This window comes from Hirundo rustica, chromosome 7 (genome assembly GCF_015227805.2).
Source record: "Hirundo rustica isolate bHirRus1 chromosome 7, bHirRus1.pri.v3, whole genome shotgun sequence".
Taxonomy (NCBI): Eukaryota; Metazoa; Chordata; class Aves; order Passeriformes; family Hirundinidae; genus Hirundo; species Hirundo rustica.
The window spans coordinates 1,469,547-1,494,204 of record NC_053456.1 but is presented as its reverse complement, the minus strand read 5'-3'; the positions used below and the strand labels follow the sequence as shown (position 1 = coordinate 1,494,204).

At 40.4% G+C, this 24,658-nt stretch overlaps 1 protein-coding gene across 24 annotated transcripts in view; it reads right to left on the bottom strand.

Moving 5' to 3' along the window:
- NEB (nebulin) overlaps positions 1-24,658 on the bottom strand; it is a 101,607-nt gene that overhangs the window by 29,711 nt on the left and 47,238 nt on the right. For all 24 annotated transcript variants that reach the window (XM_058421413.1, XM_040070475.2, XM_058421416.1 and 21 more), the window contains 43 exons: positions 24,553-24,651; positions 24,276-24,377; positions 23,983-24,090; positions 22,940-23,251; positions 22,711-22,815; positions 22,522-22,626; positions 21,879-21,983; positions 20,913-21,020; positions 20,710-20,823; positions 19,684-19,881; positions 18,997-19,101; positions 18,518-18,622; positions 18,334-18,438; positions 17,759-17,866; positions 17,002-17,115; positions 16,373-16,570; positions 15,475-15,579; positions 15,087-15,191; positions 14,716-14,823; positions 14,335-14,442; positions 13,886-13,993; positions 13,191-13,295; positions 12,997-13,101; positions 12,700-12,798; positions 12,402-12,512; positions 12,142-12,246; positions 11,825-11,929; positions 11,447-11,551; positions 10,261-10,365; positions 9,866-9,970; positions 9,275-9,379; positions 8,931-9,035; positions 6,705-6,809; positions 5,103-5,207; positions 4,894-5,001; positions 3,503-3,607; positions 2,430-2,534; positions 2,209-2,313; positions 1,535-1,639; positions 1,337-1,447; positions 1,021-1,131; positions 485-586; positions 272-370 (listed from right to left, as the gene is read on the bottom strand). In XM_058421413.1, the coding sequence (XP_058277396.1) occupies positions 272-370; positions 485-586; positions 1,021-1,131; positions 1,337-1,447; positions 1,535-1,639; positions 2,209-2,313; positions 2,430-2,534; positions 3,503-3,607; positions 4,894-5,001; positions 5,103-5,207; positions 6,705-6,809; positions 8,931-9,035; positions 9,275-9,379; positions 9,866-9,970; positions 10,261-10,365; positions 11,447-11,551; positions 11,825-11,929; positions 12,142-12,246; positions 12,402-12,512; positions 12,700-12,798; positions 12,997-13,101; positions 13,191-13,295; positions 13,886-13,993; positions 14,335-14,442; positions 14,716-14,823; positions 15,087-15,191; positions 15,475-15,579; positions 16,373-16,570; positions 17,002-17,115; positions 17,759-17,866; positions 18,334-18,438; positions 18,518-18,622; positions 18,997-19,101; positions 19,684-19,881; positions 20,710-20,823; positions 20,913-21,020; positions 21,879-21,983; positions 22,522-22,626; positions 22,711-22,815; positions 22,940-23,251; positions 23,983-24,090; positions 24,276-24,377; positions 24,553-24,651 (4,941 nt within the window). The remainder of the gene's footprint in view (positions 1-271; positions 371-484; positions 587-1,020; positions 1,132-1,336; positions 1,448-1,534; positions 1,640-2,208; positions 2,314-2,429; positions 2,535-3,502; positions 3,608-4,893; positions 5,002-5,102; positions 5,208-6,704; positions 6,810-8,930; positions 9,036-9,274; positions 9,380-9,865; positions 9,971-10,260; positions 10,366-11,446; positions 11,552-11,824; positions 11,930-12,141; positions 12,247-12,401; positions 12,513-12,699; positions 12,799-12,996; positions 13,102-13,190; positions 13,296-13,885; positions 13,994-14,334; positions 14,443-14,715; positions 14,824-15,086; positions 15,192-15,474; positions 15,580-16,372; positions 16,571-17,001; positions 17,116-17,758; positions 17,867-18,333; positions 18,439-18,517; positions 18,623-18,996; positions 19,102-19,683; positions 19,882-20,709; positions 20,824-20,912; positions 21,021-21,878; positions 21,984-22,521; positions 22,627-22,710; positions 22,816-22,939; positions 23,252-23,982; positions 24,091-24,275; positions 24,378-24,552; positions 24,652-24,658) is intronic.

Sequence of the window (24,658 nt, the reverse complement as noted above, 5' to 3'; positions counted from 1 at the left end):
AAAGAACAAAGCAAACACTTCAGCTTCAGTATTTATGTCACAGCATCATCTTAAGAAGGTTTTACATCTCCATCAATGACAGTAGAAAAGCTTAACAAAGAAATACTCTGTATTGGTATTTAATTTTTATTTCACCACATCCCCTTCCTTTCCCTTTTCCCCTAATTAGGAAATCATTTCAATTATAATCATGACATCACTCTGTCAATAAATTTTATGTCTCGTTTCTCTCGCTGCTTTGAGCTTCACCAAGTTTTCATTCTGCCCTTACCTGGCTGGTGAGTTTGGACACCTCCTTGGCCAGCTCGATGTCTGGACGTCCCAGCATGGTCACACCCACACCTGCTGCGCCACGCTTCTTATATTCGATCTAAAATACAAAATAAATCCTTCAGGAGCGAGGAAACCCCCTTTTAATTACTCTGCTGGATTTTGTCATTAAATTAATGCTAAAGGATTATACAGAAGGCTGAAAACCACTCACATTGCTGATTAACTTGGCAGCCTGAGTCGCTTTCTTAATATCTGGTCGATCTGCTATAGGTGTGTAGTGGAGTTTGGATTTGGCATCTTTCTTGTATTCAATCTAATCCACGGAAAAAGACAGAGGAAAGAAAATTAATGAGGTTTGTTCATTGGGAATACACCCATTAAAGACTCGGCATCGCTGCTGAGAAAGTGCGTGGACTTGTTTTGGAAATCAGTTCACAAGGAATGGATCTGGGAATCCGGTTTTGCAAGTTGTCCACATATAAATAAATATGGGAAACTGTCTGTGCCTGAAGGGTTGAAAAAAATTATCAGATGTGATTTCCACCAGATTACTTGAAATCCTACAATGGGATTTAAATACAAATCCCTGATTTCCGTGCAAGTTCATATTTGTAAATATTTGTACATTTATCTTTCAAAATTACACCTGAACATGGAGGAAATTCAGAAATCCATGAAGTCGTGTTTTTCCCAGCTGAATTTGCTTACATAACCTACTAAATGATTGGAAAAAGGAGGCAAACTTACCGTGCTCTGGTTTTTAGCAACTTCCATGGCATGTTTCACCTCGGGAGGCTCCAGCATGACAGAATAATTGGATTTGCCTTTCTCCTTCACAAACTTCTTCTTGTAGTTTGTCTGTCAAGAACAGCGAGGGCCACGTGTGAGTTTTTAATGTCGCACGGAGGGAAATGCTACAGAAACTTGGGAAAAAGGCTCCTTGAAACTGCTGTAGGTGGATGAAGAGGAAATCACCTCGTTCCCACAATGTGTTGGGTGCAGAGTTTGGAGTTTGGGTTAGAAAAGCTCAGCTTTGGAGGTGATGAGCTGAGGTTGAACTCACCTCGCTGACGTTCTTGGTGACCTCCTTCACGTGGACGGTGTCCCTGGTCTCGGGCAGGGTGGTGAAAGAGCCATGGGGCAGCTGCTTCTTGCTCTGCTCTTTGTACTTGTTCTGCCAGCACAGGGGAAAAACAGGTAAAACCCAGCAGCCCCAGGATGGAATTGAATGAAATTAATTAATAAATGGATGGGTTTTTACCTCAGACACCAGAGAGCTGACGTTCTTAGCCAGCAGGATCTGAGGGGTGTCGGGAACAACGTGGTAAGTCCCACGGGCTTTGTTGTGCTTCTCTTTGTATTTTATCTAGCAGGAAGGAAAGATATCGGTTTAAGTAATGTGCATTTCATCTTCTGGCAGAATAAAAAGTCATTAGTAGAGTTGTGTTTGCTTGTTAGTGCAAAATTTTGCAGAAAATCCCATATTTTGACATTTTACAGCCTAATCCATACATTCCTATGGCTCTCACTTGGGATTTCTTTTAATACACTGAATATTAACATACTGTTAATACTAAAGATATTTTGTGCTATTTTTAAAGATATTTTGTGCTATTACCAGATATTTTCTCCAGACACTCCCATTCCAATATCAGGAATGCAGAGATGCACCTGGGTATAAGGTCAAGGGGCATTCAGGCCGTGTTCACTTTGAATATTAATTTAATCCATGAACTAGACCAGTGGCTTTTACAAGAGCAGATTTATTCAAATTAATTCAGTCAATTTGTTAATTCAATAAATCAATTAACGGAGTGAGACTGAGAACAACTGTTCAAAGCCTCGTTAATGCAGTTCTATTTGCAACAGAACAGTTAAGTAGTGAGTGAAGTGGTAGTAGAGAACTTGGAGAGGAAAGGTGAACTCAGGGCTTACATCACTGGCCAGGATGGCATTATTCAGGGCCAACACTGTGTTTTTATCATCTGTGACAGAGAGTTTGCACCCCTTGAGGAATTCCCGGTCCAGTTTGTATTCGTACTGCAGGAAGAAAAAATAAAAGCTGAAGTAAGAGAGTCTCTGAACTGCAATCTTTAAAAAATTCTGAATAGAAGGGATGGGAAAATGGAATATTCAGCATGTTCTGGTTTTCTTACATCACTCTGCTGCAGAGAGGACTTGGCTGCTTGCACAAAGTCAGGCCTGTCAGCGATCAGGTGCCAGTGGGCTTTGGCTGCTTCGTATTTCTTCTTATAATCCAGCTGTGCACAGGGAAAAACCAAAGAGGAGGAGTTCATTGGGAACTGGGTACACGACACAAAGAGGACAATTCTCTTTTGGTCTGTGAGAAGAGGTAAGGAAATGTATCTACACCAGATCAGGGCTTTTCTCTAGGTCAGGCACAGTCCAGTCACTGCAGGGGTAACACTGCTACGTGGAGAAAGGGATATAAAGGTGGAGAAAGGAATATGAAGGTGGAGGAAGGAATATAAAGGTGGAGAAAGGGAGAGGAAGGTGGAGAAAGGAATATAAAGGTGCAGAAAGGGATATAAAGGTGCAGAAAGGGATATAAAGGTGGAGAAAGGAATATAAAGGTGCAGAAAGGGATATAAAGGTGCAGAAAGGGATATAAAGGTGGAGAAAGGAATATAAAGGTGGAGAAAGGAATAGGAAGGTGGAGAAAGGAAGGTAAAGGTGGAGAAAGGAATATAAAGGTGGAGAAAGGAATATAAAGGTGGAGAAAGGAAGGTAAAGGTGGAGAAAGGAATAAGAAGGCGGAGGAAGGAATATGAAGGACTGAAATTATGTCCCGACTTTGGAGAAGGGGAGAGCTTTCAAATCTTTTCTCCTGAAATGGGTGTAGAGCACCAATTTCAGGAAAAAAAGGGAAATTTTCCACGAAGCTTTGTTTTGCCTCCAAGAGCATCTTCCCACTGAATTCCTTGGACAGTTGTGTCTCTGCCAGGAAACCAGAGGACAACTGGAAGAATGGGATGTGTGACACACAAGAACCTCAAGGACAACTCACCAGAGTGAGCACTTCAGGAAGAAATAAATTAAATCAGGTTTTATTCCAGCAGCGTAAGGATGAGAGGCGATGTCCAAAGAATTCAGTGGAATTTAATTTCTTGTGGAGTTATTTCTTGTGGAAACAACCCCTGGTGGCTTCCACCGCCAGTTCCCAACACCCTCCAGAATAAAATTAAAACATGAACAGGACAGAACTCACGTTGCTGTTCAGTTTGTAGGCGTGTCTGGGAGTTTTGATGTGAACTGAGTCTGCCACGACGTTGCAGCGAGATTTGCTCCTCTCATACATTTCTTTGTATTTCAGCTAAGGAAAGACAAAGATGTAAAAACGTTTACAAAGATCACATCAGCATCAACAAGAAAAGCATCCAAATACAGAAAACCTTAATTAAAATTGCTCCTGTCAGGATAAAATCTTAATAGGAGAAAATGACTGGAGGCGGCACTCGGGGTTCTGGGCTGGGGATGAGGTGAGGGTTGGGCACAGCTTGGATTAGATGGTCTTGGAGGGCTTTTCCAACCTAAATAATTCTGGGACTCCATGAAAAAGAAATTCTATGGATACAACTTGATATCAAGCACCTGCCTGGAGGAGGGTCCTCTCCAGCAGCACTTTTCTTTATATAGACAACGTGGCAGTTTTAACTCACCACAAGGCACAGAGTGAGATTAAGCAAAATCAATTCATGACAAGTAATTCTGAATATTTCTGGGTTTTTTTTTTTTTTTTCAGCCAAAAGAAATGCTTTGAAGAAACTTATTTTCTGATAGTTACACTAACTGAAAACTCCTTCAGAGGATCTCAGCACTCAGTTTGGAACTTAAAAAATGTCTTTCAATTTCTGACTCTCAATGATCCACTTCAGTATCTGGATAAAAATTATTACTTTTCCTCCTGGATTTACTAATTATGCAGAAATCCATGGAGCATCTGGATGAGATTCAGGCTGCTTATTCTGACAGTACTACACTGAGTTTCAGAAGTTTCAGTATCCTCGTTTATGGATACCTAAGGAACAACAAAACAAAGGACAGAGAGAAAGCACAGGAGAAGGAATCAGGAGCAGGAGTCCTAAATTCTTTATTATTCTCTCCACTCCCTCTTCCTTTCTCTCCCCTTCTTACTTTCCTATTGCCCCCAGAATCAAAACATATTTATTTTGTATCAGAATATTTACCTCACATATTCTCAGTATCCATATAAGAAATTAATAAGCACAGTAATACATGACATATTTTATTCTAGCCTTAAAAAAAAGCCACGAGAGGAAGAAAAACTGGAAAAAAACTCCCCAAAATAATGACTTAGAGACCACTTCCAGCTCATGGCTTTTATTTCTACTGAGGGGTGGTTTGTCCCAGAAAAAAAAAATATATATATTCCAAGATCTCCAAAAGAAAATTCTATGGAAAACTTCCTGAATAAACAGATTTTGGAAAAGCACCGAATGCAGATAGAGTTCTACAGGCCAATATGGACTAAGAAGGTGATGATTCTCACTGACAGCGTTACCTAGGAGTTACAAACCTTGGCTATCAGGTTAAAAAGCTATTTCTGTGTGCTTTTGATGCCCCAGAGGGTTTACTCACATCGCTGATCCTGTCCTTGACCTTGCGCACGTGCAGCAGCATCGGCGTGTCCTGGATGGTGGTGTAGCCCTTGGGCTTGGCTTTGTTGTATTCCAGCTTGTAAATAATCTGAAGGGACAAATTGGGGGTTGGATTATTTCTTGGAACCCTCGGTGCAGGTTGGAAGTTCCCTGGGGGTGATGATCCCATCCCAAAGGATCCACACTTACGTCACTGATCTGTTTGTTGACCTTTGAGGTCCGTAAATATTCTGGAGTGTCCAGAACTGTGGTGTATTTGCCCTTCTTCTTCTCATAGTCCTTCTTGTACTGAATCTGGAGATGGGGAAAGGATCTAAGTTAACCAGAGCAGGACAAAACCTCTTCCAGAGGTGGGATTATATCTGTGGATAAAATTGCAAAACCCTCCCACAAAGCCAAAGGAAGCGGAACATGCACCATGAGCTGAATTGCAAACCCCTTCCTTGCCTGGGAGGCTGCCTGTTTGTTTGTCTGATTAATTTTGTGCTTATTTCAAGCTAAAATCTCCAGGACTGAGCTATAAAAACCCCAGTCCTTGCAGACTAGAAAATTTTAAATTTCATGATGGACAATATCTCCTTTTTAAATATTCATATCCAATGGAAACTTGGACTTGGTGATCTTGGAGGTGTTTTCCAACCGGAATGATTCTGTGATCAGAGTGAAGAGAAATGTAAATCATCTCACACAGCAGGAGATAAAAACATCACCAATTATGTCACAATGGCAGGATATTTTCAAGGCTTTGGCAGCAGGATTTGTGCCTTGGCAATGATTTTCTCACAGATCACCTCGCTCTGCTCGGGTTTCTAAACCTTTTTTCACAGAGTTCAGTGAGAACAATTTCACCAAAAATGGGAATTCATTGTAGGCAGCCTCAAGGCAGCTGGAAAAGCTCAGAACACATTTTTTAAAAGAGAATTTTCATGCTCTATCCTTTATCAGAAAACAAAACCATGCATTTGAAATGGGACTGCGACAGACAAAATATGAAAAATGATGAACAGATAATCGATGATAACACAAAGAGAACTCGGGGGGACATGCAGGTCAGACATTTCTTTTTTGAACTCAAACACACTCAAAGTTACCTGCGAGGAGTTTTTAGTGAAAGAATAGAAATCCACAGAAAAACTGAACAAAAATGTCTGAACGACCTTCAGTAATTTATTACTGAGGAATGCCACTATTGGCACAGGGAACAACAACGAATTACGATTCCCTCTGACAGAATTGTTTCCCACTGTTGCATTTCCTGTCTATCATTTATATTCCAGTTCACGACCAGGAACGACTTTTCCCCCGGCAAAGGGTGAGCTGACTGCCAGCAGCTGTGATTTCAGAGCAGAAACAACTGTTCTGTGTCTGACACCATTCCGGGCACAGAGGGAGATAAACGTTGGAATCTCCCTGGAAAATCCATCATCTTCCTCTTGAATTGAGGAACTGTGGTTATCAAAGGTGGCCAGGCCAAGAAATGGTGTCAGAATGAGAACTGGGTTAGGGAGATAACAGGAAGAGGTAACATCCAATATCTGAAATGTACGGAAAATGGCTTTTTTGTACAAATACGCGAAATACATACCAATTGTTTATTTCGAAAGCAGGAAATGGGGACAAGCTCATCCTGTTTCAGATATTCTGTTTCATTTTACCGCAGCCAGCAATAAGCACATTGAGGAAGCTTTGGGGTCTGAAGCCCATGGAAATAGGGGGAGCAGTAAATATGCCAAGTCCAAGCAGCTACAGTGGGTGTCTAAGGTGCCGCAGAGCAGCAGCTCTGCAGATTACCTGGCTCCACAGGTATGTGTTGTAGAGTGCTGTCAGCATATCTGGCCTCAGAATTTCATTGCATCCGTGCTGCAGGAGCATCTTGGCAAGGGATTTATAGCTTTTCTGTCCATGCAAATGGCAACCAAGGACAAGAGAGACCCATGAACAACATGAACAACGACACAGCTCTAGATCCCAGGCACTTGGAGAGTGGAGAGATTTAGGCAAGATGCTGTATGTATTCATCCACATGTGCATACAATTCACATCTGAGTATTTAACACTGCCAAGAGTAAATATTAACACATTTTCCTGCTCTCACGTTAAGGAAATTATGAATTATTTTAGGGGGGAGATGAGAGTAAATTAGAGATTAAGGCAAATGTGTCCCTGTAGCTTTATCTAGAAATGAGTAAGACGATTTGAAAAGAGAGGCAATAAAACATAAAGGCTTGATAAATGCAGATTTTTTTAAACCTCTCCAGTGGCTTCAGGAGGGCTGTGATTCCCGATGTCCATTGATGCACAATAACGGAAGTACATACAGGACAGATGGACAGAGCGGCTCACACAAAAAGTGGCTCCTTTTTGGGTGGCAGGATGGAGAGATTGAGTGACCAAGTGAAGAAGCACCACAATTTCACAGGGCCGTGACACTGCTGGGAGTGAAGGTGGCACGCAGGGCTGCTCCAGGTGCCCCCACAGTACCTGACTGCTCAGAGTGCTGCCCCACTTGGCCAGCAGATTCCTGGGATCATCCACAATAACGCTGTACCTATCTTTGAGCTTCTCATAGGCTGCTTTATATAATTTCTGCTCAGAATAGCACAACACAGTGTGACAAGAGAGAGTTAAGATACAGAGAGATCACTGGTGCAACCTTTTTACAGGCTGGGGTTGAAGGTCATGTCCAAAAGAGAAAAATAAATTAAAAATATGAACAAAAACAGAAACCAAAAAAAAAACCCCCAAACCAACCAACCAAAGAAAACAAAACAAAAAAAAGAAAAAAACCATACAAAAACATACAAAAAAAACCCCCAAACCCAAACACCCCTCTGTCCTAGTTACCCTAGGACACCCTCCAAAACAAAAAAACATTTAAAAAGTAAAAAAATAATAATTAAAAAAGAAGAATAATATGCATTTCTAAATTGCCTCTGGAAGGCCTACAGTTTAAGGATGTCTCTATTCCATCCTTTCAATAAGCAATTTTACGACTGATTTTCTCCATGAAAAGTAACTGCAGAAGCAACTCTGTGTTGTAGATTCCTGAGTTGAGTCCAAAGAGAACACAATGAGATGTTATTAAAAACCATCACTCACATAACAGAAGATATTTAGGCAAGGTTATTTCAATATATGGATAAAATTTTACTCATTTATTATTTCTGATATTGATTTTTCCCTTATTTGCTCTATGAACAATAATAAGGCTCAACAATCTTCATAAAAACTCTGGTATTTGTTGTGAAACAGCTTTTCTTACCTAGAAGTGGTAATACAGTAATAAACTTACTGACAGGCAATGATATAACACAATGGCTGGTGAAAAAGAATGAAATATTAAGATCTAAACCTCAATATCTGCTTCTTTAATGAAAAGCATCAGACTTTGATGTGCTGTTCCATCTCTAAGCTGATGGGAATCAACCTGAACCTGATGTTTTCCACATCCTGGGCAGTAGAGCACTAATCCTACAAACTCCAGGAGTGATTTGAATTTTAAACCCAGGGGTGTTTGTTCATTAATTATTAGGTTGTGTCAATTGTTTCTTTAGCCCTACAGGAGGAAAATAAGAAAATGTGGAGTTTTAGAGTGGAAAAATTCCAGGCAAAAATCATTGAAATTAAACGAGCCGTGGCAACTTTAGACGTAACTCTGTCATCCTAACACCAAGAAAGATTTTATCAATGTTTTAGGAAAGCAATTGGAATTCTCTCTACACCTTTTTGAGATGGAAACCAACACTCAGGGTTCCTGCACCAGCAGCATGATTTAAGTCAGCGAAGGAAAAGTTTCTTTGCCATGAGAAATTAATGAACAGGGGTGGGAATTTAACTTTCTAGGCTCTGCAAACCTGTTCTGTCCTAATAATCAGAAGAACAACAACCTCATTTCTCATGACTTTAGTCTGATCTTAAAGCATCTTTAAGCCTGATTGTAAGGAAGGACAACCTTCAACTCTGCATTTACTCACAGACCAACTGCTTGAGCCTGAGCCTACAGAAATCTTTACTTACCCCATCCATCAGCTGAGTTGCGTATTTAAAATGTTCATTGATTGGAGAGTCGGCCACGTACTTGAACTTGGACTTGGTCTTCTCAAAATTCTCCTTGTACTTACACTGGAGCCAGAGAAAAGCAAACACACAAAACCCAGCCCATGTTAATCCAAAGAAGGGTAAGGCAATGAAAACATGATTTTAGAGAGAACTCGGGGCAAAAAAAATTGGTGGAATTATTTGTGAGTTTAACTCACAATGGAAACACCTGTGAGTTTAACTTTTCCACCAACAACAAATTGTTGTAAATGGACAGCAACTGTCCAAAAGCATGCAGCAACAATTCAGAGTGTTTCACTCACCCCACTGTAGAGCACTTTATTCTGCTCTGCCAGGACAAAAGTTGGAGTATCCCACACATAGCAGCCAGTGCCTTTCAGCCATTCCAGGTCTTCCTTGTATTTAACCTTTAGAAAAGAAGTGAAAAGATTCAGTTTTAAGCAGAAAATCAGTGCTGAAATGAGCCTCAGCTCAAGGTGTGGCAAAGAGAGTTACATTCATTATAAAATAAATTAGTTCCTCCTATTTTTGTGATGGACTCAGTTTATTCACACACACAATCTATCACTGGCTGTTGGAGTTCCTGTGTGGATTAAAAGTAATGTAAGGGGTTAATGTGTATGGACAGAAATGTAAAGTTAAAGGTTGTTACAGGGCTAAAGAAATCTGAGCAAATACAAGTGCAATTAATTAAGACTGTCTGTTAATGTGGCAAGGGGACGTGCTGCAATTTTAGCCATCAGATTCCATCAGCTCCCAGATCTACCAGGGCAAATTCCAAATCACTGAAAAATTTCAGCTGCCTTGCCTTTGTTGAGCAAGAAGGTTTGTGTGCATTATGGAAACCACTTTTAACTCCCAGCCTGTGCCATGCAGGAGCTGTTTGAACTCACATCACTGATGGCATCCGTGACCAGGCGGTGGTGGAAGTGCTCAGGCCGGTCTGGGATGGATCTCCAGATTCCCAGCTGGCTCATGTAATTTTCCTTATATTTGATCTGCAGAGAAAATCGAAGAATTGAGTAAAAAAATTGAAGAGAACACTCCAGACCACACAAAAGTTTTGGGGTTTTTTTCCCCCCCATAACTGCAGAACTAAAAGAGTGGAAATGAGATTAACTTGTAACATCAACAGCAACCAATATTGCAGAGAAAGAAAGAAATCAACACCGATAACGCTGATATTTTCCTAATTATTTGACATACTGAAATGGAACAAAAGGCTAAACGGCTCATTTTAGGTCATTAAGAGTCAAACACTAATTAGGAATGAAGAGGTTGTACGTACACTGCTGATGTCATCGGTGACCTTCCTGTGGTAGACAATGTCCAGAGCATCCTTCACTGTGTGGTATTTGCCCTTGGTGTTCTCAAAGGTTTCTTTGTAGCGCAGCTGGGAAGCGGAAAAAAAAAAAAAAAACACAAAAGAACGGATTAATGTGCCAGGAGTTGTTTCAGTTAAATTTCTCACTTCTCAGGAGTGATATCCAGGGATATGTTGCTGTCTGACACCCCAGTGTAAGCCCTGAGGAATTTTAGGAGGCTGCAGTTCCCTACAATCAGTTGTAATTTCACCAAGATTGGTGAAAATTACAGAGAATTTCACCCAATTCGCTTTCAGACTGAGGATAGCACATCCCTGCACCACAGGAATGCTCTCTAGAACAGCACAGGTGCCACTTCTGGCATAAAAATCTATTTATCCCTTCTTCCCTGTCCTCTAGAGGAAAGCAGGAAGATCATCCCAGTCTGTGGAGAAAGACTTTCTCAGAGGAGAAATTCCCATGTGCAGAAGAGCTGGGATGTTCCTTGGCAGTGTTTAAAAATCACTCTTGGAGCAGTAAGACTAAATAAACCCTAGAACAAAGGACCAGCCCTGCACATGTCCTCTCACATGCTGCTGGTTCTGAAATAGATGGAAAAGGCCCTCACAAACGAGGATTTTAAAATTGCCTTAAATCACAAATAACTATTCCACGCTTGAAAAAAATCAATTTCACCCTAACAACCTCCTGTGCAGCAGCTCAGGCAATTTTTCTCTCTAATCTACTTCTGAATTAAAAAATGAACACATTCCCAGTGACAGGGCAGTTTACTTCTAACACAAAACGGAGATGAAAAAGCTGATAAAAGTTACTCTATCCTGGCCCCAGCATCAATCACTTCCCCCCAGTCTGCTCTGTTTGGAGACTCGATGTGTAAGCAAATCATTTGAAATCTGGTTTTACTTCTTTGTACAGCCGCACTTCAGTGCAATGAGAAATAAAAATGAATTCTAATAACTGGAAAAGGAAAAAGGCCTCACAGCAGAATCCAATCAAAACAGAATAATGTTCCTAACTTTAAATGGATGTGCAAATAAGGGGACTTCCTTGATGGGGGACACTGAGATATTCTATCTCTGCTCCCCACTGATCTTTTTCTTGTTCTTTTCACAGGATCCGAGGAGAAGCAGCAGCTCCTGGAGTACTCACGTCGCTGGCGTTCAGGTAGGCTCTCTTGGCTCTGATCAGCACTGGCGTGTCAGGGACAGGGGTGTATTTGTCCTTCATCTTCTCATACTGGGTTTTGTACTTTTTCTAAGAGACACAGCAAAAGGCAAAGAGTCACCGCTGCAATTTTAGAAGCGTTTGCAAACTTCAAAAAAAGTTTGTCATATAAAATCCTAAAACATGTTTTCAGAATGTTTTATTTCACCATAACTTACAAAGGAAATGTGGAACTTAAGAACAAGAGAGAGAAAAATAAATGAAGGCTCAACAGATTTGAGCTTTGGAATGGCCACTAAAATTAGAAACAAAACTTCTGAAGAGTTCAGCAGAGTGGCAGCAAATTAGAAAAAAAGATTTTACCTCGCTGATCATGTCCTTGACATTCCTGGCATGTGTAAAGGCTTGAGTCTGACCATCAGCATGATGGTGGGGCCTCTCCTTTGTGGCAAGTTCCACGTACAAGTACTGCAGCAAGAAGAAAATAATCAAACACCCCACACTTCTACTAAATTCTACTTCATGTCTCTGCAAAACAGCTGTAAATTCACAATATAAACATAACCACCAATTTCTAGGAATTTTACATTTGAAATGGCCCGGAAAGCTTTTGCTGTACTTTAACAATATATTCAGAAAGATCCCCTGATTGATTTTTATATCAGCACAATTTTTTTCACCTGGCTCTGGATTTTTTGTCCTGTCTTGGCTCTAATGAAGTCGGGTGTATCAAGGACAGAAGTGTATTTGGTCTTCAGCTCATTGCCTGCAGCTCTGTAAACCAGCTGGAAAAAGACAGGTCCAGGAATTATTTCCTCTGCTATTATTTAGAAGCTGCACAATCACAGCTTTGCAATGGTAACATCTCATCTTTTCCAGTAAAAAACACAGGGAGGGCTTAATTACAGCTACAAAATTGTGCAGAAATAACAGAATTTACCTCACTCAGATGGGTTTTTAGTTCCTGCACTGCTCTGTATCCAGGAGTATCCAACACCACCTTGACTTTAGGCCACATTTTCTTGGCAGTACTTGTGTAGATATAATTAGACTGGAAAGGAAAAGCGCTATTAATAAAGGAAATTTTAGAGCATAACCCAACGGTGCTTTGAAACAACGAATTGGCTGCACGGCACAAAATCCTCTCATTCTTTGCTCACATTCAAGTGTTTCACTTCCTGCACGCACAGAGATAGATCAGTTTTTGTCATGCTCAGCTCCCAGAGGAAAAGTCTTACCCAGAGCTTGCGGAGCTCGCGGGCACGGACCATGTCAGGAGTGTCGTACAGGAAGCAACCCAAGCCCTTCAACCACCTCAGGTCCTCTTTGTATTTATTCTACGAGAGAAATCAAAACCGACAGTCGGCTTTCGGGACAATATCAACCATCAGTCCCTTAAACACAGTGAGGAAGCTTTTTTTTTTTTTTTTTGGTTACAGAATAGAAATACAGAATAGAAGTGAGAGAAACCCAATCCCACTGCCAGCAGAGAGGTTTTGGAGCTCCCAGCCGGAGCGTGAGCAGCAGCTGCTTACGTCACTGGTGATGTCCCCAACGTAGCGACAGTGCAGCACGTGAGGGGTGTAGGGCAGGGAGATCAGGTGGCCCTGCATCTTGAAGAAATCTGACTTGTAGATCAGCTGAAAGAGAAGGAACAAGCCAGCATTTCACGCGTTTGCTCAGGGAATAACCTCAGTCTCTTCGGCGGCTCTGCGAGGAAGGCACCTACATCACTGACAGCCTCCTGGGTGGCTCTGACTTGGCGGATTTCGGGCGTGTCGGGGGTGGTGTGGATCTTGTCCTTGTTCTTGTGGTAGGTCGCCCTGTACAGCCTCTGTCACGAGAGACAACATTCTGCATTGGAACACAGCTTAAAACCTTGAAACGGCAAAGAAGTTCAGAGCAGCGTAAGCGCTTCTTGCACAAATGGCTGCTTTCTACCCAGGTGAAGATTTTTCCGTTAATAGTTTCCAATAAATTCTGGAAATCTCAGACTCTAAAGCTAAAAACATGTAAATAAATATCTTTAATTTTCATGCTATTAAAGCCAGTGATCAAACAAGTGAGGTGTGTGTAGATATATACACACACACACACATATATATATGTAATATATATATTTATATATACCAAATATACAAAAACCCTAAAACTACTGCGGCCCAATTTTATACAGATGCCATAATTTCTGTTCAACGTTAATCACAGCTAATAAAATTAGGCTGCAATTTCATATTATGGTAACAGTTTCAGCCTGGATCAATGATCCCTCACCATTCTTGATGGATACTTCTCTAAATGAATTTTTGTTCTTAAAAACCTCAAAGGAGAGGGATCCTACAACTTGCCAGTCAGTGCACTCTCACTATGCATATTTTGGGCACTGCAAATACAGCTGAAAGCAAACACATATATTTACTGTACCTCGTTAATGACTTGATTGACTTTCCTCACATTTTCAAAGCCAACATCTTTAGGTCCCAGAGTGTAGCCCTTGGCTTTCATATGCTCATAAGCTTCTTTATATTTCAGCTGTGAGAAGTACAAAACCACACAGAAACTAAATTTGATTATGATTCTGGCTACACTGCAGCTGTGACAGCAATTTAAGCTCTATAAAAAGACAGATTTTTAGAGATAAACAAGTGAGGCGTAGCTGTAGCAGAGTTAAATACACCACGCATCATAATTATTTCTCCCTTTATCACACGGCCCAAAATCAATAAATAAAATAAATTCTTCTTGCATCTAATAAGGTATTTGCGTAATGCTGGGGATATTTATATTTAGATAGCAAAGGCCCAAGCTGAGAGCCCCTTATGTGGGCCTGCTGATCGTTCCCGTGGTGCAGGAGGATTTAGCCCCTGACTTACATCACTGCCGATGTGCTGCACGTGTTTGGCATGCTGGAAGTTGGGAGTGTCCGTGGGAAGGCTGTATCCAGTGGGCAGAGCATTCACACCAGCCCAGCGATACAAATTCTGCAAGGGGAGAGAGAAGGGCTCTGTACGACTGTCAGCAACATCTGAGGGGGAAATCCCTCAGTCTCGGAAATCTCTCGATCACAACTGGCAAAATATTTCCCCTAGATCTGGGGGGAAAAGGCCTTAAAATGCATTTTTTTAGCTCAAATGAGGATATTTTCCCACTTTCATTTCAGAGCAGTGACATGCAGCTTCACCTGAAAAGCTAAAACCAGACAATTTGATTTTTCAGTATCACAAACTCTGTGGAGGCCAAAGTTTTGCACTTACCTCACTCTGTATTTTGTTTGCATTATACGCCCGCTCCAAGTCCACTGTTTTATCAGTAGGGATGTTCTTGCCTTGGACATTCTGCCTGTAATCACCACGATAGACAGCCTGCGGAAGAGAAAAAGTCATAATTGTCACGTTGCCTCAGAGTATGTTTTGTTTGCATACAATGGGAATTGTTCCTAAAAACATGGACTAAAGATTTTTGTCTTCAGGCAATTAATGATTTTAGTGATTCTGTCTACAATGAGGTGTAGATAACCAACGATGAGTAAAATTAAATTATTAAAAACATATTAAAATTCCCATTTCTAAAGCTGGTGAGGTAATAGCATTTGGAATATTGGCTGGAAGGTGAGAGAAACACTTACTTCACTTAAATTCAAGGCGCTGAGCACATTCTGGACATAGACAGGAGTGTCCGTGACCACAGTGAAGTCCTTCTTCATTTTTTCTGCCTTAGACTTGTACTTAATCTGCAGAGAGAAAGCAAGATCTCTAATTACTAATGCTAGTAATTGTTAATTTAATTTATTGATTTATCATATTTACTATATTTACTATTTATTTCATCACTGAGCTATTTTATTAGTGAACCAGCATTGAAACAGAAAGCATATAGGAACTATGGTTTGTTATTTAATGACTCCTTCAATCAAGAAGGATAAATAACATTTTCCAGACTACACCTGGAGCGGAATAAAGCTACAGTGGAGTGAAAAAAAAGACTAATAAGCAAACCCAGAGTTATCCACTCACATCACTGCGAAGGTCATAGGCTTGCTTGGCATGGAGGATTTCAGGAGTGTCCCAGACAAAGCAGCCAATGCCTTTCAGCCAGTTCAGATCATCCTTGTAGATCACCTAAGGAAGCAGAGAAGGAACCTGTTACGAATTCCATCAGGATCTAACCCCTTATTTCTAAATCACTCCAAAACACAACTGTCAAATGACAGCAAGGAAGGTTTCTACTACTTTGATATTTTTTGTTGTTTGAGAAAATCAAAATAATTCCTTCTGGAACTTATTTAAGTTTTTGTTCAATGTGCTTCAATTTGGGCAATAAATTAAAAATCTAATGATTTTTTTAAAAAAACTAGCTGCACATCCCACTGGGCACTGATTTACTGAAAAATCCTACTCCTGGGCTGACCTGCTCAAGGCAAGTGTGTACAAGCTTTGCCCAACCAGGATTTTCTCAGACTTCCAAAGCTTCCACACCTCATGCAGCCAAATAAAAGAGAATTTACAGACAGGGTAGAAGTGTAATGTTATCACCCAAATGCCTACACTATTAATACTGAAATTATTGAAATTGTTGCACAGAGGTTGTGGACTCGCCATCCCTGGAAGTGTCCAAGGCCAGGCTGGATGAGGCTTGGAACAACCTGGGATAGTGGAAGGTGTCCCACGGCAGGGAGTGGAGCTGGATGAGCTTTCAGGTCCTTTCCAACCCAAACCATTCTGGGATTTTCTGACTCTATTCAACTGAGCCCCATCTCAATGACCCATTTATTGCCACATGTCACAACAATGATGTCAAGCGGCAACTTCAGAGCGCTCCAGCGACATTTGTGCTAGATCATTCCCTCCAACGGAGCACAAACGAAGGGATGCTCCCAAACGTGCTCCAGGAACAAGCGATTTGGGGACTTACATCGCTGACTTGGTCGGTGACTCTTCGCACGTGGGTGTTGACCTGCAGGTCAGGCAGACAGATCCAGTCGTGGAGCCGCGTGCGATAATCGACCTCGCTGACCTTCTTCTGGGCATCCTTGGCTGAGATGATGTCCACCATGTCTGGGACAATGTGGACCTTGGCTTTGGTCTTCTCATAGGCTTCTTTGTACAGACGCTGTGGAGTTAATGTTTTAGTAAAGCTGAAGCGTAAATTGCTGATAAATTTGGAGGAAACCATTGCTATTTTCAGGGGATGTCAGTGGGAGAGCGATCACTTTGGCCGTGACTAAAATTTACATCTGGCCTGCTCTAAAAATGATTTGCAGAACCTCAACAAGGGAGGTAAAATGTGATTTTTTTAATTTTCGTTGTGCTGATGAGCTAAAAGGAGGCAGACGATGATTTGACCCATACTATACTAAAGGCAGTGCAGTAATTGAGTTAAAACTTAAATTTATGGTTGCATTCTAGAATTTAGCAAATGTTGCCTGCTGCCAAACACACGTGGGAATGGGATGTCTGGATCCAGGCATGTGGATTCTTTAGGTGGCTTCTGAGATAAGCGTGGCTTCATCAGGAAAACACAGACCCAGAACCAACACTTACATCGATGTTGAGCTTCCCAACTCTGAGGCACCTTTCCGTATTGGGATCATCCTCAACACCCCTGGGGAGGGTGTACAGGGCTTTGAACTTGTCATACTCCTCACGGTATTTGACCTGAGCAAAAGCAAAGAAACGCAACCATTAACTGACTCCAATGAGTCAACCGTCGGTTTGGAACAAAATTCATCATCGTTAAGGAAAAAGTTGAGTCCAACAAGTAGAGAAATGCTTTAAAGCAGGATTTTAGTTTTCTGTTTTGTCTTAAATGGCAAAGAAAGCACACCATAACAATCAAGTTGTAAAACAACAGCTGCCTAGAGGATTTTTAAAATAAATAGGTATAGAATAAGGCATTATTGTTCCAGCTGTTTCATTTAAAGAGTTCTGTGGTGTGGTCTCTCTTAATTCCAACTTCAGTAAAGCATAAGATGTTTTCTATACTTAGTAAGCATCATTTAAAGATTTTTGGTGTTTTTCTGACCTGGATACTCATGAAACTTAGACTAGAAAAACTCTAACATTTTCAGTTTGGATTATTATAAAAACTGATTTTTTTTTTTTTTTTCCATGACAAGAAACCACAGAAACTATCAAAGAAAAATTATTATCTACAGATACATATTATATCTCAATTAAAAAGGGGAGGTAGATTAAAGTTTAAAAAATATTTATACCTATAGTAGGTGCAAGGCATGAAGGATTTAATTGTTAGAATTGATGGTCTCATTTAAAAAAATAAAGAATTTAATTCACTCACTATGCTTGCATTGTGCTTCAGTTCTTTGGCACGTGCCAAGGCTACAGTGTCCGAGGGCAGTGCATAGCTGGTGGCCTTCACTTTATCCCAGGCCTTCTTGTAGAGATTCTGTGGGGAAATAGAAAGTTTGTGTGAGTGGAAAAATTAATTCTTGTAAATAATTACCAACAACCAATAGAATTCAAAAGCCCTCTTGCTTTTATTTAAACACCACATATTATAAAGATATTAAGCGATACTTAATATCAAGTGCATGTAAAGGGTTATAAAAATCTTTTCTAATTATTTATATCTGTTCCCATACAAGGTTTTAATTTTGTTCAGGTATAATTTTATTCAGGGAATCCATTTATTAATTCAGGTGTTTTGCCAAGACAGGCATAACAGTTGGAAATACAGCCCCTGCCTGAAATACAACATCTCCCCCAAGCTCGAGTAGTGCAGAGGGCCAGCACTGGTTTGAGAAGCTCCTGGTTTGGATATTTATCTTCAAACAGAGTGAACAAACAAGATAAAACAAAAATCCCACATTAAAGGTCCTTAAGAGAAAAAAAAAAAAGATTATAAACACTTACATCACTATAGAGATGTTTCAAACTCTGAACCCTTTCTGAATCCACTGTGTCAGTCACAGTTGTGTACTTGTCCTTAGTTTTCTGGAATTCCTCCTTGTACTTCACCTGGAAGATGAAAGCTGGGTTTAGTGCATTGTTTCAATGCTCAGAAGGACAATCCCGAGCAGAGAGGGTGGGGATTCACCTCACTGGCGTTGGCAGCACTTTGCAGAGCAGTCACATAGACTGGGGTGTCTGTAACCACACTGAAGTTCTGGAAGTTCTCCTTCCCTGCAGAGGTGTATTTTATCTAAGGATAAAACCAACACAGAACCAACAAAACACTCGTTAGTGCTGAAAATGACCTGGAAATCCCGTGCCAGCTTCCTTTAAAATCACATCCATAAAATAAAAATACTTAATATACAGCCAGTATGAACTAAGAAATAATGAAATTAAAATCCACAGCTGTCTTTACATTCTTCTAAGTTTTCTCCTCCTCTAGTAACACAAGTGATGTCTCTACAGAAGCAGCTCCAAGGCTGTACTTTCACAGTTTAAACAAAATACTTCTGACGTAACAGGGATTACTTTGTTCTGCTCTGGACTAGGACGTGTCAGCCCCAGCGAATCATAAATGGAAGAAAAAGCACATGAAATTTTATTTATTTAAGGAAAACTTACCTGGCTCTGCAGGTCATAGGATTTCTTAGCCTGCAGGATTTGTGGAGTATCCCAGACATAACATCCAAGCCCCTTCAGCCAATTTAAGTCATCTTTATACACATTCTACATGGAAGTGAACACAACATCAGGTTAGGAAGAAATTTGCCTTCTGCCAATTAAATCAAGGAATTCTGCATCCTACTAAGGAAGGCAATTAACACACCCTCAGATTTTCTTGGGAAGGCCCAAGCTGAGACACCACTGACTGCAGACTGTGAGCACCACTCTCTCAGCTGTGGGCTGATATAACCCCAACAAACAAGGGGAATTCTTTTCCAGACCCAGTGGATCCAGAAGGAAACTGGATGCTGTCCTGGCCCCTGTGCTAATTCCAGCACTTTCAGTTACAACAGATAAGGATCACTGCAGTGATTGGTACTAAGCATCTCAAGCCACGGTTATTAATTTCATATTTAAATATTATGGAAGATACTTGGGAAAAAATGATGTGAAAGGCTGCTGTAATGTCAAACAAACGGGTTCAGTAAGCTCACATAAGTTCAGAAGGGTTTGGACAATGCCCTCAGGCTCCTGGTGGGATTTTTGGGGTGTCCTGTGCAGGGCCAGGAGTTGGACTGGATGACCTTGATGGGTCCCTTCCAAGCCAGCCTATCTTATGGTAAATGAAATAAATGATAAACGTACATCACTCAGAATCTCCTGGGCTTTCCTGGCGTGAATAACATCGTTTTCTTCAGGTGAACAACTCCACTGGTGGAAGTACGTGCGGTATTCCAGGTCACTGAGGATGTACTGGCACTTCTTGGCCAGGACGTGGTTCATCATGTCAGTTGGAATATGGACGTTTTTCTTGGTGTCTTCATAATTCTTTCTGTAGGCCAGCTGAAAAGCAAAGATTGGGGGAAAGGGGAGAGGAAATAAGAGGGTTTTCCTGTTTAACTTTGGATTTTGGACTAAAAGGTGACAGCATAATCTGAGATGTGTTTCCTGGATTTAGCAGCTAAACTCCCATGGGATTCAACAGGATAGAAATCTTAACTTGGATGTTAATCTGCTTCTATTTTGACAAAGTTCTGGAAGGACAATTCCCTTCACTTGCAGTTTTAACAGCTGATGAGAAAACTAGTAAGTCCTCAGAATTAAAAACTTCATGCTTCACACACGGTTTTCATCTAATCAAAGATAGAATATTTGGGATTACACGGATTTTATGCCCTGCATGATAAGTTGTGTGTGCAGTGCTGACAACAGCAGCACACCAAATGTGCATTTACTTTTCCAGTTCTTAAATTCCTATTTCGACTCAAAATCCATACTTTTATTTGTAAAGGAAATTAATTCCATGTGGTATTTTTATTGCTCAGATTCTTAGACTGAAACAGGAAAAAAGATTTTTTTCCTTGTTGTAGTATTTTGAATCGCTAAACAAATCCATTCTCAATCTCCTAAATAATTTTAAATTCAATTATTCAACCCATGTATAAAATAAGCATTCAGGAAACATAAACATTTTACTGACATTATTGTGGATTTATGTTAAGGTTGGACTTGATCTTGGGAGTCTTTTCCAACCTTAATGATCTTGTGATTCTACAGTTCTATTAAGCTTCGCATTATTTATGTTTAAGTAATGAAATAGTGAATTTCATCAGCGAAATAAATGGTGAAATAAAACAAATGGAAAATATTCCAGACTCGTTCATCCCTTACCGCGCTCCTCATTTTCTGGAATTCCAGGGAGTGAATGACACTGGGGAAATCACCAATATCCTTCCCAGCCAGGTAATGGCCTTTCAGCTTCTCATGTATTTCCTTATATTTAAGCTGAAAAATATTCATGTGGAAATTTTAACGTTCATTCTAACAGCATATCCGGAGGAAAAAAGGGAAAGGATGGGGAGATCCCTGCTGACCTCACTGTTGATGTAGTTTGCATGTTTGGCTCCCACAAGCGGAACGTATTTCTCATCCAGAGTGTATCCAATGGGCTTGCTCAGTTCCCAAGCCTTCTTGTAATGTTTCTAGATAAAAAAAAAGCACATACAGATTTTGAGGGAAAAAATCCATTATAATTCCCACTTATACACACATGGGATATGACATGGAATACAGAATATTTTTACAGCGTGGTTCCCAGTAAATGAAATGGAGAATGATACATTTTGAACAGTCATTCTGTATAACAGGACAAGTGTTCACCTGAAGCTACCTGAGCACAAATTTGAGCTGATTTTTGTTTTCTTTATTATATTTATACCAGAAGAGTAATAAAAATATCCAAAATATAGATATGAACTCTGGTTTAAAAGTGCAGTATAGAATGGAGATTGATCATTTTATAGATGATCAAAATTGTGAAAAATCTTCAAGAAATATTGAAGTTTATGAAAGAAATATTGGTATCAATGGCACTTTCCTAATACTTATTTTGTTAAATATTAAGTATATTCACCTTCAGATTAAATTATGAAGTGCCTACTCATATGAATGAGTAATCACTTACATTTTAAAAAAATAGAGGTTTCTCATTAAAATCAGTGAGACTACTCAAAAGTAACTGCTTAATAATGTCAATATCTAGAGTTTTAATTTCTTATAAAAAACTAAATGTAACATTTATCAGTAGGCTCAGAAGATATTATTGGATGGAATTATAGTTGGTTTTATCACACTATTATGACTTCCAAGCACCACCCAGCTGCCCTTTGAGATCACTTCAATAAGGAAAGACATCATCCTGATTCCAATGATCCAAATGGGAAAGCTGAAGGAAAAAGGGATTAAAAAACCTTCCCAGGGGCACTACTGAGAGTAGAACAGTTCATTAGGTCCACCCCACCTTCTGCTGCTTTCAGAGGTTGGTATTCACGGGATCTCACCTCACTGTGGAGCAAGGACATGTCTTTGGCGTGGTGCAGAGCAGGAGTATCATCAGACCCGATATATTGGCCTTTCTCCTGGTTAAACGTCTCTTTGTATTTTAGCTACAAAAGAAAACAAACACGGTGTTGATTCCACAGGAGAAAGACATTATTCCCATTAGTCCATCCATTAGTAGTAGACATTAATTTTCTCTTGTGTCATAATGTAATAATGCTGTGTAGGACATCCCAACCATTGTAATACAAAGGCAAATGTGACTGGGTCACCGCAAAATCCACATGGTACTCTTGAAAAATTTAAGATGTTGCTCAGCAAATACAGTTTAGCAACACTAGGAACTCCATGAACTGCTCATCAAGAACAGGATTCAGTTTTCAACTACTGTAAGAAAAATCTATGCAAACTCTAAGTCAGGGACACACCACGTTCTTCTACAGGAAAATGCTAAATTATTTGGACAGCAATATTGTGTTGTTCATTCATATCACTTCTTACTGAACTTGTTTACCCCAGGAAAGCCTGTTATTAATGAGGTGCACACACAAATAGCTAAGGCTGAAACTAGTATAGTTAGCAAAAGCAGTTAAATCAACCACTAACTCTTCTATATGAGTTTTTATTATAAGAAAAGGTACGTACATCACTCTGATTGACAGAGTTCATCTTCGCCAAAGTGATCTCAGGAGTGTCAACCACGCTGGTGTAGTTGGAAAAGTTATCCAGGGCTTCTTTTGTGTATGCTCTCTGCAAAAAGGTGAAATAATGTTTTAAACTCTGAGCATGAGAACAAAGTGCTAATTGTGGAATTGTTGAAGTATTTCCTCTTACCTTGTTTATCAGTTCTTGTGCATTCTTAACTTTCTTATGCTCCACTGAATCGAGAGGGATCCAACCACAGCCACGAAGCCACTCCAAATCAGATTTATAGATGTTCTAAATCAGAAAGAAAATGCAACAGGACAGAAATTACCAAACTCAGGATGGATTATGCGCTGTGGACAGTATCCTTAGGCCAGACCACGTGGAAAGGATCTCGTAGGGCTGCACCATCACTCACGTCGCTCTGCAGGTCGTAGGCCTGCCGTGCGTGGATCACGTCGTTCTGGTCAGGAAGGCAGGTCCACTGGTGCAGGTACTGGCGATAATCAACGTCGCTGACCAAGTTCTGGCCCTCCTTTGCTGCCACAACTGCCATGGCGTCCGAAGGCATGTGGATTTTGGACTTGGTTTTGTTGTAGTCCGCTTTGTACAGCCTGTCGTTCTGGATCTCGCCCGCGTGCTCGTACCACACCAGCTTGGGGTCATCCCTCATCTTGGCAACTCCCACGTAGTGACCTCTCTGCTTGACGTACTCAGCTTTGTATTTCAGCTGATGGCAGAAGTACAGAGAAAATCAGCACTGGCTGCACCCACTCTGGTTTTAACCTGGGAACAGCTTCAGGTTTGTCAGCACAAAGAGCAGATGAGACAGGCAGCCGTCAAATGCAGCCTTAGGTTTTCGGTAAACGACCAGATAAAAATCCGGTCACAAACAATAATTTTACTTTGTATAGGCCTTTCAGTTCAAAAGGTAGCATTTTCTAGTCTAATATACTCCCAATTTTCAGTAAAAGGTATCGTTAACACAAGAGGAAAGACTTGCTAGAAAATGTTCTCTAACAAGCGCATTTAGTCTCATTTTGGCAACAAATTATTTGAGAGTGTGTAGTGGTTTCACTGAAGAGTGGATGCTTATTTACACTATTTACATCACACTGTTTTGACAAAATGTTTATTCCAAATAAGAGTCATTTAATAATTTCAAGATCCATGATGCAAATGTTTAAAACGTCAAATGTGTACTGGCCTACAGGTTTTGATAGGCCAAAAAGTGAAATCAGAGCCATATATGTTATAACCATAGTATCACTTCTATTACTTAACACAAATAAAATACGGAAGTGCAGCTTAGTTGATTTTGAAAGGATTGTTTCTGGAGAGTATGAATGTGGAAGGAGTCTGACCTTCAGCTCTGGTATCTACAAATCCCATAAACAAAGAGATGGCTGAATTATTCGGAGGACAGTGGAATTAATTTTTTCTAATGAGAAAAATCATTACCTCACTTTGGACATCACTCGAGTGCTTGGCATGAGAGATCTGCACTGTGTCAGGAGGCAGGAGGTAACCAGTGGCTTTTTCTTTCTCCCAGCTTTCCTTGTATAAATTCTGTGGGAAATAAAAGTGATTAGGAACTAAATTACAATGACTACAATGATAACGGCTACTGTAGGTATGTAATTTATACAGAAGTACAAGGATAACAAATCCTGCCTTCACGTTGTTATCAACAAGGCAGATTTTCTAAATACCTAAAAAATGTGCGTATAAGCTGCCAAGGATGGACCACGTACCTGATTCAGAATTCTGGCTGCCTCTCGGGCCATATCCAGCTGTGGTGTATCTGTGAGAGTATAATTTGTCTTGGCCTCGTTCCATTCCTTGTGGTATTTAATCTAGGAGACAGAAAGAAATGTCTGCCTTGTAGCACCACCACAGAACTGGGAAAACACCGTAATTTACGCATGAAATAATGAACCAGCCCCTGAATTTGCAAAGGCCTTAGAGAAAGCACATTAAACACAGAATCATAGAAATCAAATGTAGCCCAGACACTGAGAGGAAACTTACATCACTGAGGATTTCGGTGCTATTCTTTGCTGTGACATAATCAACTCTGTCGGCCACGGGAGTGAACGGGAGAGTTTCGGCTTTTGTGCGGTACTTTTTCTGTACA